This window comes from Trifolium pratense, linkage group LG2, assembly GCF_020283565.1.
Source record: "Trifolium pratense cultivar HEN17-A07 linkage group LG2, ARS_RC_1.1, whole genome shotgun sequence".
Taxonomy (NCBI): Eukaryota; Viridiplantae; Streptophyta; class Magnoliopsida; order Fabales; family Fabaceae; genus Trifolium; species Trifolium pratense.
The window spans coordinates 26,384,323-26,400,789 of NC_060060.1; the positions used below are offsets into that span (position 1 = coordinate 26,384,323).

Sequence of the window (16,467 nt, forward strand, 5' to 3'; positions counted from 1 at the left end):
AAATTTTGGGACGGATTCATTCAGCTATAGAAGTCATGACTTCGTTGCATAATAAAATGAGTAAATAAAGAGTTGCCACGTATAAAATGGTAGTGACCACTGACCACCATACGTATCTTCGTTGTATACTCTTTGGATAGCCCACCATGTGCCAATTTTTTCAATTCTTTCACAATGACACGCATTGCTATATTTTTTCTTAAAAATCGTTTTCGTAGACACAAAAATGAGAAATTTCCATGTATCTAAGGAAGAAGATTTGGTATTCCAAGTCCAACCACAAGCATAGCCGGCACCAAATTCCCAAATTCATAGTAATATAATTTTTCAAAAAAAAAAAAAAATAGTTTTGATAATATATTTTTTATTCTTAAACTCGTTGACATTAAACTAGAAAATAGTAATGATAATATATTTTTCTTTAGCGTGTATGTGTATCTCACTTCTCTGTTATTTATTTTCTTCAAATTTCCAATATTCACAATTCACTTGCCTAACTTTTATCCTTGTTATAAAACCTCTTGTTACTAAGTAAATATAATCCTCAAAAAACATAACACTTCACCAAATCCTTAATTAAGATTCTTGTGCAAAATCAGTTCATCCTTTTAATGGAAAATTCTTATTCTTCTAAATCCTTGCATCTTCCATATAAAACATTTTCTCTAATTGTCCTTATACTTTACTTCCTTCTTTTTAGTTCTTGTACTGCAATAAGAATTGGAACAACAATGAAGCTGAATGAAAGAAGAGAGTTTCTACATGGAAAACATAGCCAACAAGGTTTTTCATACCAAAGTTTGGTTTTCAACTTCTTCCCTAAAGGATCAGTGCCATCTTCAGGTCCTTCAAAGAGGCATAACCAAGTGGTGGATTCAACACCTCAGAATTAATTAGTCCATTTTTTTTATGATATTTTCAAGAATGTGTTTTTTTTTTTTTTTAATTATTTTTTATTGTTAAGACTTTTGGTTTATAACATCAGGTCAAGTATATGGTGCTCAAATGAGATAAGTTTTTATCACGTACAAATTTATTTTACCTATTGGATCAATAAATCTTACCATTAAATCAAATGAAATATAAAATATTGATCTAATAATAAGACTTAGTGATCCAATAATAAAAACAAAATTACGTGACGAAATATTTGTCTTAGTTGTGCATATTACTTATTAGACAGAGCCATACTACCAAACCATAAGAGATAAGATCTTTAAAAGGGTCTGAATTTTTTTTACTCTTGATCTAAATTACTACACTGTAAAGAAAATATTGTTGAAAGATAGTTGTTATATATGTATATTAATTTTCAGTTGAATCATTCTATACTCTTTTCAATCGTTTTCCGAAATAAATTTAAGGACAAATTTGGAAATTTGGGGGGAGGGGGGAGAAGAAAAATTCCAAAAAGGGGACTAAAGTTCAAAGAGAAAACTAAAAAACTAAATGAACATTCCGAGACATATAAACACCGGAAAATATCATACAAATGAGCCTTTTTTTAAGGTCACGAGGAGGAATCTCAAGAATTGTAAATTAAAAGAGTTCAAGGTTGAACTAAAATTTACTGACCAATCAGCTAATTTGTTTTCTTCTCGTCGAGTATAGCTAATATGAACTTGCCAATAGTTGAGATCCGGAGTTCAAAGTCACGAAAATTTGCCTATTGGAGCAAGGTCCAATGCCTCTTCTTCGCACTTACAAAAGGGAAATAAAGATACCTCTAGCTTTCTTGAACCTCCAGGAAGCTAATGGTATGCCTGTCTTGCTTTGATAATGCCCGAATCCTTCCACCCAAGTCAATGTGCAAGTGATAAAAATGAAAGTTGGGAAACTGTGATGGGGATGTTCCAGTCACAAACTATTGCATACAATAGTTTGTTTATGTCATATTTATTGATGATGTTCGAATGGAAAAAGTAGTGGAAATTTGGAGGAAATGCAAGTTTCAAAATTAGGATTTTTGAAAGTGTAGTAATGGAGTTTTTGAGTGGATTTTGTGGATGTTTGACTTCTTAGGCTTGAGGGGCTTTTATAGAGGTTAAAATGTGTCTTCAGAGGTTAATGGAATTGACTCTAGTTGCTTTTCAATGCTGGTTTGTCTCCAAAGTTACAAAAGTGATTCAAAAGCTTCATGGTTTCAAGATGAGATGGAGTGAACCAGGAGGCAATGTGGGAAGCTTTCTCTGAGTTTAGATGGTTGATTCTGAGCTTTAAGATGGAGTGTGATCAGAAAAAACAATCACAAGGCTCAATGCAAGAGTTGTTGGAGAAAAGCAAACTTTATCAAGGTCACTTGGATAATGCTTCAAGTCTTTGTGTAATGCATCAAGGGCTTGTGTAATACATTAAAGGTTTGTGTAAAACACTCATTTTGCTGAGATTTAAATCAACTCTGCCACGGCTACTTCATCTCTTCGTAACTTGCTACTCAAGCCACATAAATTCATGATCTTCGTACTAATGGAAAGAGGACATGACATAGTACAACTTGTATGTTGAACACTTGAGCTAAATCATCCTGGATCAAGTAGAAAAGTGGCCATAAACAATCAAAATTCGTTACTGAAAACACTTGGAAAAAATTCCCAAGTTTCTGGCCATTTTCACAGCTCTGAACCCTCAACTTTGGAACTTTGTAGCTTCCAATTCCCATGAGCTTTTGGTTTAATATTTCCACATTAATGAAGTATGCCATGTCAATCTCGAATGCGTCCCTCGAGCATGAAAAAGGATTGCTTGAATTGATCACAAATTGTCCATAAAGTCATGCACTTGGTAAGGCCAAAACTCTTAGAAAAAATTCTAAGTGTTTGAAAATTTCAAAAGTAACGAGACCTTGACTTTCCACTTTGATTTCTTCCACTTCAAGAAATCATTTGGCCTCATATTTTCATCCATTTGTAGTATCAAATGTCCTCTTTAAGAGCAGCCATCAAGCATATTTGTAGATTGCTCAAAATTGTCTTGTAAAGTCGGGTAGATGATCATGAAGATTTGTACTTACAAAATATTTCAAAATTCTGTCTTACCAAAGTAGTAAGCACAACAAGATATCTTGTATTTTTTTGTTAGTGGTGCATAAAATGCAAATGATGAGAATATGAGGTGGGATCTTAGGTCAAAAATTGAGGTATGACAGGTCACAAAAAAATAAATAAGTAATTGAAAAACTAATTAAATAATATTTAATTTTTAAATTATTAAATAATATAATAGATTTTGTGAGAGTGACCAAGATGAAATTTCTTGGTCATGTAATGTAACCATTTAAGAATATATCGTGTCTATTCTCTTCTTTTGAACTTTCACTACTCACTTCTTTTCATTTCCATAGTTTAGAGGCTGAATGTGCTACTCAAAGATTAAAAAGAAATATTTGAGAGAAAAAAAAGAAGTATTCGACGAAGATTTAACAAAACCCCAAGTTTTAGTAAAAAAAAAAAAAACCTAAATTACATGTATATGATATATCATTTTTTTTCCATTCTTTTCATTCTTCTTTTCCCCGTCAGATAAAAACATAACTAGACAATATTAAAATAAAATGTTATTTTGTCCACAAATTCTAGCTCAACTGGCAGAAATGTCGAAATTGCTGGTGTCGGACGTCAGGACCGGGATTCAAACCCCGGTCACTCCACTCTGTGTGTGTGAGTTTTCAATGGCTTTGCCATTTCGTCTATCAACCAAAAAAAAAAAATGTTATTTTCAAATTTATAAATTTGTAATAAAAATACTAGTTTTAATAAATAGCATAGTCACTATTTTAAATTTTTAATAAAATGCTACTTGGTGTACGTCGTCTTCCTTCTCCTTCTTCGTCCAGTCCTCTCTGTCCTTGCACTTCCAGTCTTCCACCGACGCCAAACGACCCCTCTCTGGCCACCGCTGTCCACCACCGGATACGGCGCTCCAGTGTCAGTGACGGTCCAATTGCTCAGTTTCCGACAGAAAAGGGGGAAAACGAAATTCAAGGTCAGTTTGCTAATTGCTCGGTTTTTCTTCTTCTTCTTTGCTAATTTTTGATTTCATCTTTACCATGTTTTTTGGACTTTTGTTCTTTGGTTTGTTAAACATGGAACATGTACGTTGACTTTTAATTTAATTAATGAAAATGCGGAAGCATGAACTCTTAATATTATTGGGGTGATGTAGGCAAATAATCGTTTGCACGATTTTCCTCTGTCAATAAAGGTTTTGGGCCAGATTGGCAGGCAAAGTCAGCATCTCATCGATCGATCGCAGTTGTAACTAACTGTACTAATAATGTGAGGTTGTTCACAAATTTATCCTTTTGTTTTTAGCGACTTTGAATTTGTATTGGTACTCTATGAATTTGAATGAGAATGAATATCATTTATTTTAAGTTAAAAAAAAAACTGTAGTAATAAATGCAAAATTAAATGATATTCCATCTGCCACTGTTCAATCCACATACACACACACACTCTCTCTCACAGTAAGTTGTTACTTACTACTACTACTACTACTGCATAGCAATTACAACCACCATCGACCATCGTCGTCATCATCATCGTCGTCGTTCCTTTTTGACTTACCATTTTGTTTTGGTTTGATCCTCCTCTTCCAAATCACGTCACAGGAGGAGGTTAATTAGCTACTACTACTCTTATTTATTTCTTTCTCAACTACTCCTCACTCCTCATGCTAAATCCTCACTTCCTTTCATTTTGTTCATTCATTTTCTATTACTTAATCACATTTTTCCATTGCATTAGAATAAGAAAATGTGGAAGCTCAAAGTTGCCGAGGGTGGTAGTCCGTGGCTTCGGACACTCAACAATCACGTCGGAAGACAGATTTGGGAGTTCGATCCTAACTCTGGATCGCCTCAAGATCTCCAGGAAATTGAATCTGCTCGCCAAAATTTCCACAATAATCGATTCAACCACAAACACAGCGATGATCTACTTATGCGCATTCAGGTATTCTTTCCATTCCATTTCATTACTTACTTTAGATTCATTCAATTCTTTCATACTTTTTTTATATGTAGTATGCAAAAGAGAACCCAATGAAACAACAAGTGTTACCCAAAGTGAAAGTGAATGATGTTGAGGATGTAACTGAAGAGACTGTCACAACAACATTAAGAAGAGCCATCGATTTCTATTCAACTCTTCAGAGTCATGATGGTCACTGGCCTGGAGATTATGGAGGTCCCATGTTTCTTATGCCTGGCTTGGTAATCGCTCTCTCTGTCACTGGGGCTCTCAATGCTGTCTTAACCGACGAGCATAGAAAGGAAATGCGTCGTTACCTCTTTAATCATCAGGTAACAAACAAACAATTTCACACTAATTAATCTATTCCGTTTCTCTAGACAAGTTGTCCTAATAAATAATCAGTTAAATGTATAATTGCAGAACAAGGATGGTGGGTGGGGTTTGCATATTGAAGGTCCAAGCACCATGTTTGGTTCTGTCTTGTGTTATGTTACTCTAAGATTGCTTGGTGAGGGACCTAATGATGGAGAAGGGGAAATGGAAAAGGGGCGTGATTGGATTCTTGAGCACGGTGGTGCTACTTATATAACATCCTGGGGGAAGATGTGGCTTTCAGTTAAGATCCTAGCTTTCGTTTTTTCATCATTTTATTAATAGACATGGCATTGTGGTTATTTATTTCTAGTTTAATTGTTGGTAGGTACTTGGAGTTTTTGAATGGTCTGGAAATAATCCATTGCCTCCTGAGATATGGCTCCTTCCATACATGCTTCCATTTCATCCAGGTTCTTGCTCTTCCGTTACAACTTGCTTAGCGAGAAGATATCAAATTACAGATTATTACTAAATAATAACTGGAATCTTTTGGTTAAAACAATTTTTTGTTATTCAGTCAATGTGTGATTTTATGCTGCAGGGAAACAAGAACTTTTTGACTTCATGTAGCACATATTTTTCTTAAGAGACTTGATATTACTAAATTCATATAAATTAATTTATTGTTAAATTGATGTATTTATTCATCTTACACATTGTTTGATATACCTTTCATCCTTATTTTACGCGTTACAGGAAGGATGTGGTGTCACTGCAGGATGGTCTATTTGCCAATGTCCTACTTGTATGCCAAGAGGTTTGTTGGTCCAATCACACCAACAATATTATCTCTGAGAAAAGAGCTTTTTACTGTACCATACCATGATATAGACTGGAATCAGGCTCGCAATTTGTGTGCAAAGGTTAGTGAAACTGCTTAACTGGTCCTATGAAATTGAAAACGTTGTATGAATATTGTTTCACCTGGATTTTATATTTATGAGGGCCAACTGGAATAAGCTGAACCTGAATGCTGTTGCTACTACCACATTATAGTATATTACTTTGTTTTGCTACTGCACAACCAACTCATTACTAGGATTTCTATTTTATTTCAATGGCAATCATATCCTTAGTACAAACTTTGCTCCCTCTATAACCATTCATCACTATATCCAATTAAGTAATATTTATTTAGAATAATTGGGGACTTCATGATTAACGCGTTGATTACTTGTTCATTGGGGCTTTGATACCATGTCATGGACTAACTCTCCCAAAAGCTTGAGCCATTAAGTGTAGACTGATGAATAATTTCACACCTCTAACAAATAGGACTTGGCGTTTGATTTCTCTACTATTCAACTATCTCTTTAATTGAGCTAGACTTAAGTAAGAGTTACAAAAGGATTACCTTTGTTTTTGTGCAGGAAGACTTATATTATCCTCACCCACTTGTGCAAGATATTCTTTGGGCGTCTCTACACAAGTTTGTTGAGCCTATTTTCATGAATTGGCCTGGCAAAAAATTGAGAGAAAAGGCTGTTGAGACTGTAATGGAGCATATACATTATGAAGATGAGAATACTCGTTATATTTGCATTGGTCCTGTAAATAAGGTAATTCCTGAGAAGGGGAAAGCTTCTATAGGGACTCCCTTGTTAATTGTCTATCAGTATTACTTTCCACTCTTTGAGAAGGAGTATGAGAAAAGTAAAATACTGTTCAATGGTTGCTAGTTTTCCTTCGTCGAGTCCTGGCTATTTATTTACTTTACCTCCTTAATTTATTTTTACTGTATTAATCATACTTTTTGTTTCGATGTGTGAGCTTTAATTCCACGTTCCACTTATATTTTTTTATTTTTATTTGCTAAACCAGGAAATGCTAAGAATACTAATTATTTAGTTATTATTATTAGGTGTTAAATATGCTTTGCTGCTGGGTGGAAGATCCAAATTCAGAGGCTTTCAAGTTGCATCTTCCAAGGATCCATGATTATCTATGGATTGCTGAAGATGGCATGAAAATGCAGGTCAACATACAAGTCAACTTATTTTTCCTTTGCTGGAGTTATCTAGTGATTTCTTCATTCAATTGCACATATTCACCGATGATTAGGAATGAAATTGACATAGATGTTGTCCTGTTATGATTATGTGGAACCAGTGTTACAGCACAATCAACCTTTGCTAAGCTAAAGTCTAAAAAAATAAAATAATATCATAAATTTGTGCATAACCAATTTTTGTTGCAGGGCTACAATGGAAGTCAACTATGGGATACTGCATTTGCCGCTCAAGCAATTATTTCAGCGAACCTAATTGATGAATTTGGTCCAACTCTAAGGAAGGCTCATGCATACATTAAGAATTCACAGGTAATTATTTCTATTTATCGTTAAAAGTTGCACCAATTTGCCTGTGTTGACCAGAATCTTTTCTCTTTCTTAAAAGGTTTTAGAAGATTGTCTGGGAGATCTTAGTAAATGGTACCGCCACATTTCAAAAGGTGCTTGGCCTTTTTCAACTGCAGATCATGGATGGCCAATATCTGACTGCACAGCTGAAGGACTGAAAGTAATTATTCATGAAAAAATTAGACTTACTCATTTGATTCTTTATTGTGATTCCTATTTTCATTTTTCAGGCTGTTCTATTGCTATCTAAAATTGCACCTGAGATTGTTGGTGAACCATTGGATGCAAAGAGATTATATGATGCTGTAAATGTCATTCTCTCATTACAGGTAATTGATTCCTCGTGATTCAAATCAGATTATCCGAATGGTTGGCCTAGCTAACAAATCATGATGATTATTTTATGCTATTGGTTCCGTCCCTACTTATCATAAATTAGGGTTCTTCAAGAAACCCAAAAATACCAATTTGAAAATCCAGAAAAATGTTTGTGGATATATCTCAACCTTAAAACTAGATATTTGTTCAGAGAGAACAAAAAAACTACTTTGTTTAACCAAATTTACAGGCAAAAGCATCAGATGACTTTTATCAATCACTTTACTCTATTGACTCTCACTCCTCTTTCAATGACACTTTCCCATTGCTCATTCACTGTAAAATTAGGTTTCTCTAATATAGCTTTTCCATGCTCGCAATTCACGTGGTCTTCAATATTAGTTAGTATATTTTTGTTGAGAAAAGACCAAGCAAAGTGATTTAGCTTTTCCTTGCTTGCAATACTATTTAATAGGAAAGACCAAGAATGACCCAACTCTATTTTTTAAGGGTCTCCCATCGTTGTCATTTGAATCATCTCTACCTGAACTCTTTCTTTTTGGTGGAACCTCAGCCTTCTCTTTATCATCATCGTCGTCTTTCTCATTGCCATTTTCTTCCAGTTCAACATCACTAGATGCTTCCTCTATTTTTCAGGTGAGTTGGGATTTCTGGGCTTTTCGAAGAAACATAAAGATGAGATCCCATGTCTTTTATTTTTAATAAAAAATTAATTAAAAATAATGACTCAACAAGTATATATTTCCGCATAAATCAATTTGATTTGTATAAAGTGTATTTATATTTTCCAATCATTGCAGAATGAAGATGGTGGCCTTGCAACATATGAGCTCACACGATCTTATAAGTGGTTGGAGGTAGACTTCTCTCATTATTAGGCCTGTTTTCATTTGTTTTAGTTTATTCTCTTTGAAATGTGAAGCATGTGATGGCATAGGGCACATGTTTTAGAAAGAACAAAATCTATACTTTGTGTATGTTTCAATATTTTAATTTAAAAGCGACGCTTCTTTATCTCCCTTTTATATGCTGTGAAATGTCTTACCTCGTAAATTAGTTTTAAGTGTAATCAATCTTCCTTTGATTTCACTTAAAAATTTGGCTATAATCTATTTACATACAAATCAATTATTAAAATGGGAATAAACTAACTAGGCTACTTGAAAATCGTAGAACTTAGAACCAAAACTACTTTTATTCATTCATTTGTCAGGTTGTTGAGCACATGTTTTTTGGATTGATGGTATAAAAGCTGCTACATGCCTACATGTTGAATCATTATTTAAGAACAAATCTTTTGCGGTTCCATTGGGATTACTTTTACATTTCAGATTAGGGTTCTAGTTGATCCTAGGAATTTGGGTAGGTGTTTTTGTATTGAATTTAATTCATTAATACACAATCTTGATGTTGGTAATGCCTTCCCTATTGTCAGATAATCAATCCTGCTGAAACTTTTGGTGACATCGTTATTGATTATACGTAAGCTATCAAATACTTGTTGAATGTCAGTTTTCTCCCATCTTCCATTTATCCACTCCATTTCAAATTTTAATTTTTTTCTTTTTGTATTTCCATATTATGTGCTCTATAGTTATGTGGAGTGTACCTCAGCAGCAATTCAAGCTTTGGCAACATTTAGGAAACTATATCCCGGTCATCGTCGAGAAGAAATACAAAGCAGCATAGAAAAAGCTGCTGCCTTTATTGAAAAAATACAAGATTCAGATGGTTCATGGTTTGCTCCTCCTTTTGCGAAACCACTTCACTTTTTTAATAAGACTTTCTATTGATATTAATATATAATATTCAAGATTTTTTATGTATCCCTGCATCTCAAGTTTGCTGTACTCTATCTTTTTGTCAGCTTCAATTTCGGATTGGAATTGAACTTGGTTTAGTTGACCACTAACTACTCAACCTGCTAAACAGGTATGGTTCTTGGGGAGTTTGCTTCACTTACGGCACTTGGTTTGGGGTAAAAGGGCTGATTTCTGCTGGAAAGAGTTTCAGTAATTGCTTAAGCATTCGTAAAGCTTGTGAATTTCTGCTGTCTAAGCAGCTCCCATCTGGTGGTTGGGCAGAGAGTTATCTGTCATGTCAAAACAAGGTCAGGTTTTCCATTCCTAATGTCAACATCACTTTCTTATATCACAGAATCTATAATAAGCACCAGTTTGTTAATCTATTCTAACCAAAAAAAATTTTCAAACAAAATTAATACCTTGGAACATGCACAAAAACAGTTGCAATGATTTGAAGCATATGGCTGTATAAAAGTATGCAAAATTAAGAATGTATTTAAATCATGAATCTAATGTATGTACGAGTAATAATAGCAAGACTATGTATGCCATAAAAAATCCATTATTTGAATTTTCTTTGCTTGGCACTCCCTTTGGTAGTCATCTATAAGTGGGGAATTTGAAAGTCTAGATTCTTCTTGAGCAATGGCCTAGTTCTTAATCCAATACCACTGGATCTCCATTGTTTTCCTAGTTTGCATCAAATGAATGATTTTGCATGAAGACAGTTGTCAACTAGTGTCGTTAATACCTACGTAGTTGATTTTCATAGTTGGGTTAAATATGTCGTTAGTCTTTCTAAATAGGGAAATTATTGCTTTAATGCTTTTGGTTCCTCAAAAATGTTTGCCAGCTTTTGTTTCCTCGTTTCTTAAAATAATCACAATCGGTCCCTCTTTGTACTCTTTTGTTCCCTCTGTCACACACTCACACTAGTGTCCCACACGGCAACATGTCACCGAAAACTCACCTGAATACTCCTAGCATGGTTGCCAACACCATATCTCCTACTTAATGGCTGATGAATATGTTGGATCTTCCAGAGCTCCATTTCGTTGCTACATGGTGTAACGGATGTACCGCCCCATGTCAAATGCTACATTGGCCACAGACGATTGTTTTGCCAGCTAGATCTGGCTTGTTTAGATAGCCATATTTTTAAACATTGTGGAAGAGAGTTTCTCGCACTTTGATAGTTATGTGATTTAGGGCATTGATATCTTTCATTTAGGGTTTTTATCTTTGATAAGACACCTAGTTTAAGAAATTTTATATTTATTAAGATTATATGTCTAATTAGGATTTGTCTAGAATTTTAGTTCATATGGTATTTTGTTATCCTTTTAATGATTAATTAATTACACTGTTTTCAGAGAATATCTGAATTTGATTTGAATGAGCACTCTACACCTAAGAGTATTTTAGGTATATAAGAGTTTAACCTGCCAAGATATGTCCTAGATTATTCCACTGGGCTGTCCAACTATACGTTGAAGTTGATAGCATCAGGGGATCCATAGTTTAAAAAATTATTGTACATGGTTTGGGAAATTCAGTATCATATCAGATTTTTATGGGATTTAAATTTCAGATAGTTGTCCCTAGCGAGATGAAATCAATGTTAGCCATGTCAAGAAAATATCAAGGGAAGGCATACATAACTCAAGAAGTAAACATTAAAAAAAAAAAAAACTCATGAAGTAAACAAAAATGATACTACAGTTGATTCTAGGAATTGTACTTTTGCATCAATTTTTTAAAATAATACTTAGATTTTTATGGGATTTAAATTTCATATAGTTGTCCTTAACGAGATGAAATCAATGTTAGCCATGTCAAGAAAATATCAAGGGAAGGCATACATAACTCAAGAAGTAAACATTAATTCAAAAAAAAAAAAAAAACTCATGAAGTAAACAAAAATGATACTACAGTTGATTCTAGGAATTGTACTTTTGCATCAATTTTTAAAAATAATACTTGAGTGAGAATATTTGATTACTTTTGACTATGTAAATGCTTTCTTGAGTCATTTCTTTACCAATGTCTCTGTTCAGGTGTATTCAAATTTGGAAAGCAACAGGTCCCACGTAGTAAACACTGGGTGGGCTATGCTGGCTCTCATCGAGACGGAACAGGTATAGAGAAAACTTTTCAACTACTGTAGTGCTTCCATTATGTTAATTTAGTATATTATTGCACAAAAACATTTTTCATTTATTTTAGGATAAAATTAGTCATATTTACAGTCTGGTTAAATCAAAGGACCATTCTGCTACTTAATTCAATAGCTTAGGCATGCCTATGCATCCGGCTAAATAAATCCGTACTAATGATATAATTATTGAATTGTACTAATATGGCCACCATTTTACATTTCTTTAAGGATTGCTATTTAGTTTTCTAAATTTCAAATCCTTTATTGTAAACGTCTATTGTATTTTTGTAAATTTCTAACTATTTATTAATACTTTTTGTTTTTATTTTCTAAGGAAGATTGTTGAAGAGTTATTTTGATAAACTTTTGATAACGATAAAAGTACTCTTTTAACTCTCATAGGCTTGAATCGAAGGTAAATAGATCAAAACAAAAGATATTAGAATTTTGGGCTGAGACTATCTCAACCTTTAACCGGCTTGTAAGGTTAGGACTACCCACCACTTATAGACACATGTTCATGCTAGATCTCATCCAATGCGGGACTTCTCAATTTTTGAGTTTGAATATTGAGCAGTAAAGAGCTAACAACGAAGCCTGGCATAGCAGAGAAGAATATTATGCAAGACATGATATGATTAGGAATATAATCATTTGAGAGAAAACTAGGGTAGCTCCTATTGTAAAAGAACACAGTAAAGTCAACTCTTAGGTGATTTGGGCATGTTTTGAGAAAAAAAACAAAAACCATTGAAACACTTGTGCAGATGGTTGACCAGATGCATGATAGTTAAATATTTAGAGGTATAGAGAGACTAAAAACCTAAGGGTTAATGGTCCATCTTTAAACCTTATACATAATAATTCATGTAATTGACTCAACAATTACTAACAGTGTGCACATTGGCTATTTCAAACAAAAATTCATGTAATTGACTCCTAATAGGAAAAAACGTTGTTTGTAAAATCTTGCAAATTTATGAACACAATAATAATATCTATATGATAATCAAGGTTTTTTAACTTTTCTGTTAAGCTTGCACCATAAATGACGATGATTGCTTTGCTGTTTGCTACTACATTCTGGGTTTCTATCTCAGTAACGTGATTTGACATTTTCCCAAATGATTGAATACTTCGTTAGCACATTGCATCTGATTACATTCGTTTATCTAATCATGATTCTGATGTAGAAGAATAAAAATGATATCCATTTCAATATAATAAAACAGGCCAAGAGAGATCCAACACCGCTGCACCGTGCAGCTGTATGCTTGATAAATTCCCAAATGGAGAATGGTGACTTTCCGCAAGAGGTATTGTTGAAAATCCATATAACTCTGATTTTACTCCCTCTTTCTTTACCCATGTATATATTTTAAATCATGTTACTATTCTATCAATTCAGGAAATAATGGGAGTCTTCAACAAGAATTGCATGATCACTTATGCTGCATACAGAAACATATTTCCCATATGGGCATTGGGAGAATATCGTCAGCATGTATTGAAGGCCTGTTAATCTCGCTTTAGTTAGGACCCGTTCGACTTGTTTCGACATTTTATCATCCTCCTCCATGCCGCCATGATTCTCTAACTTGTGAGTTTGGTATCCTGCTATACAGACAGATCTCAACTAAGTTTATAGGAAAAAAAGTGTCACCCTTCTTTCTATCAATTCAAGTGTCACTGGGAAGAAATTTTAACGTGGTTGGTTTGTAAGGAGAAAGTAGGAAAAAGAACGTGAATTTGGTACTACTATTATATACTAATATAACTATAATAATAATAATAACAGTAAATATTTTATGTGTAGTTCTGTGAGTCATTTATAAGACCAATTGGAGACTGTATCACATAACTCCTCTATATAAGCTGTTTTCTTCAGACGTTACTTGAAGTAGTATCAGAGCTCATATCTTATATTCTGTCTCCTTTTTATTCTCACTACTTTATTTAATCATGAAAGCTTATAGAATTAATTCAAATGAATAAAAAATCAATTTTAAAAGTATATATAGGGCTTGTTTGTTTTGGATTTTTTTAAAAAAGGGATTTTATAGTGTTACATAATTTTGTGTAAAAAAAATTTTCAAAGAAATTTTTTATTAAAGTTTCAAATGAAAATTTGGTTTGAATAGTTATTCTTAAAATGTTATTTTAGGTATTTAATCATTTTATTGAAAAAAAAAATTGGATATCAAAATTTGATATTTAATTATTATTTTTGAGGTCTTTAAATATATAATTTATTAAGAGACATAAAACTTTTACTACCGTAGTGGTTTGGGCTTTAAGTTGGACCAGATTTAATTTCTAATAAGTCATGTTAGCAAAGATTCAATTCAACATAAAAATCGTCTCAATTTCAACAATAAAACCTGATAAGAAGCTAATTTAAATCTTTTTAAAATTGCAGAGTTTCTTAAAAAAAAACATTATTACAAGGATTAAAATGGAATTATGACGTATTTGCAAGATCATTTGTATAATTATTACTACAAGGATTAAAATTGAGTCTTATGCATAAATGTCTATTTTATAGGTGGAGGTTTATTTTTTTTTTGGTAACATAGGTAGAGTTTAGATATAAAACTTATAGGGAAATTTTAAAAAGTTTTATTGTACATGTGCACAAAAAAATGTCAATTAAAGAATAAAACTTCATGAGACATTAACTTAAAAAAGTTTTTTAAAATTGCAGGTATATATATTTAAGAATATTTATTTCAAGGATTAAAATTGAATTAATGCATATTTGTAGGGAGGATTTGCATGATTAAAACTTGTATATAGATTTATTTTTTGTTTAAGAACATTGTTTTTATCATAAAAAATAGACAAAATTAAACTCGTATTCTATATGTTAACCCCAAATTTTGAATAGATCTTTCATTATATTTTCCCAACTAGGTTTCATATTTATTTTGGGCAACATTGTTACAAACATGTTGCTAACGTGTACGTAATAATGCTAAGGTGGCCAAGTCTAAATTATATATTTATTAGTAATAAAATTTATTTTTATAAGATAGCAAGAAGAAAATGCAATATATGCCTATGTAAAAATAAAGATAAAAACTCGGAAATTTTTTAAAAGTTAATTTGGATGAAAAAATCGAGTAAAATATATAGTCTGGATTGATGCAAAATGTAGAGATGATAATAAAAAATTTTGGAGATTTGATTTCATGTATCCTTTAGCAACACTTGCTACTACAACTGCAACAATATCTCTAACCATAATTTAAAGCTATAATTTTAACTCTAATACAAATTAAAGAAATATAGATGGAGTTTTTCAAAGATGCACTTGCTTATCCTTTTAGACTGTGCATAGGTGTTGACTCTTATGGATAAATATTATCTTGTTTGACTCTGCATTACACCTATATATTAATTATAGAAAAAGGTATATTTTATAGCTAGGTGGAGTTTAATTAGATATATATATATATATATATATATATATATATATATATATATATATATATATATATATATAAATTGGTTAGTTTTAATTTTAATGTAAATATAGGAAAGTTTGCGGCTAATGTTTATCTATTTAATTAATTTTTTCTTTTTTGGCTTTCACCACTAATTTAATCTGGTTCGGAGGACAGTTCTGATATTAAGTGGTTTCAGTCCCCTTCCGATCACAGTTGCGAGAGATCGAACTGTGGTCTTCCCCAAGGTTGTCAGACTCGAGAGTCTACTCAGACTCGTAAAGGGTCGCAGACTCGATTCGTAGACTCGTACGAGTTTATCACGCGCGCACGCACGCACGCGCGCACGCGCGCACACACACAAAACTCAAAGCAAAAAAGCTCCATAATAAAACAAACAAAATAGCAAAGCTCCGATATATATATATATATATATATATATATATATATATATATATATATATATATATATATATATATGATAATGACTTCAAACATCAAAAGCTCCGGTGAATTCATCACCACCAATATAATCATCACCATCATCTTCACCATCATCATCATCATCATCATCATCATCAAACTCTGCCCAGATAAAACACCTTCTTCGTCGACGGCAACTAGTTTCATGGTTTCTAATTCCAAACATTGGGTACTAATGTACTATTACGTATATATAGTAGGAAAAAAAAGTTACGGGTTATCAATTGTTTTATTTTTTAAAAAAAAAATTGTGTTTTGGGCTTTTTATGGGGATTTTTTGTAAAAAAAAAAGTCTTTAGAAAAATTTATAGATTCGTAAACTCGCCAAAAACTCGCGAGTTTATACGAGTCTATGCAAGTCTATTCGAATCTAATCGAGTTTATCAAAAATCGATTCTATGAGCAATTCAATTCGTTTTTGCATCCTAGATACTCAAACTCGTATGAGTTTGAGAGTCTACTCACGAGTTTGACAACCATGGTCTTCCCTACCAAGTTCAGCGCCAATCATCACTAAACAAACTAACGA

The 16,467-nt window shown here is 32.8% G+C and overlaps 1 protein-coding gene across 4 annotated transcripts; it reads left to right on the top strand.

The window, feature by feature from the left end:
- Positions 1 to 3,769: 3,769 nt before the first annotated feature.
- Positions 3,770 to 13,943, top strand: LOC123911629 (cycloartenol synthase-like). 4 transcript variants are annotated; one of them, XM_045963089.1, is made up of 19 exons: positions 3,791 to 3,981; positions 4,201 to 4,279; positions 4,746 to 4,952; positions 5,024 to 5,302; positions 5,394 to 5,588; positions 5,674 to 5,758; positions 6,045 to 6,211; positions 6,719 to 6,907; positions 7,210 to 7,323; positions 7,546 to 7,668; positions 7,745 to 7,867; positions 7,938 to 8,036; positions 8,847 to 8,903; positions 9,482 to 9,528; positions 9,641 to 9,784; positions 9,979 to 10,156; positions 11,909 to 11,989; positions 13,242 to 13,325; positions 13,418 to 13,943. In XM_045963089.1, exons 3-19 carry the CDS (start codon positions 4,755 to 4,757, stop codon positions 13,529 to 13,531), a joined length of 2,277 nt encoding a protein of 758 aa, XP_045819045.1. In that variant the 5' UTR covers positions 3,791 to 3,981; positions 4,201 to 4,279; positions 4,746 to 4,754; the 3' UTR covers positions 13,532 to 13,943. The 4 variants fall into 4 exon arrangements, with proteins under 4 accessions (XP_045819044.1, XP_045819045.1, XP_045819043.1 ...); XM_045963087.1 differs by having other exon boundaries at positions 3,800 to 3,981; positions 4,162 to 4,615; XM_045963086.1 differs by having other exon boundaries at positions 3,800 to 3,981; positions 4,162 to 4,279.
- The last annotated feature ends 2,524 nt before the right edge of the window (positions 13,944 to 16,467 follow it).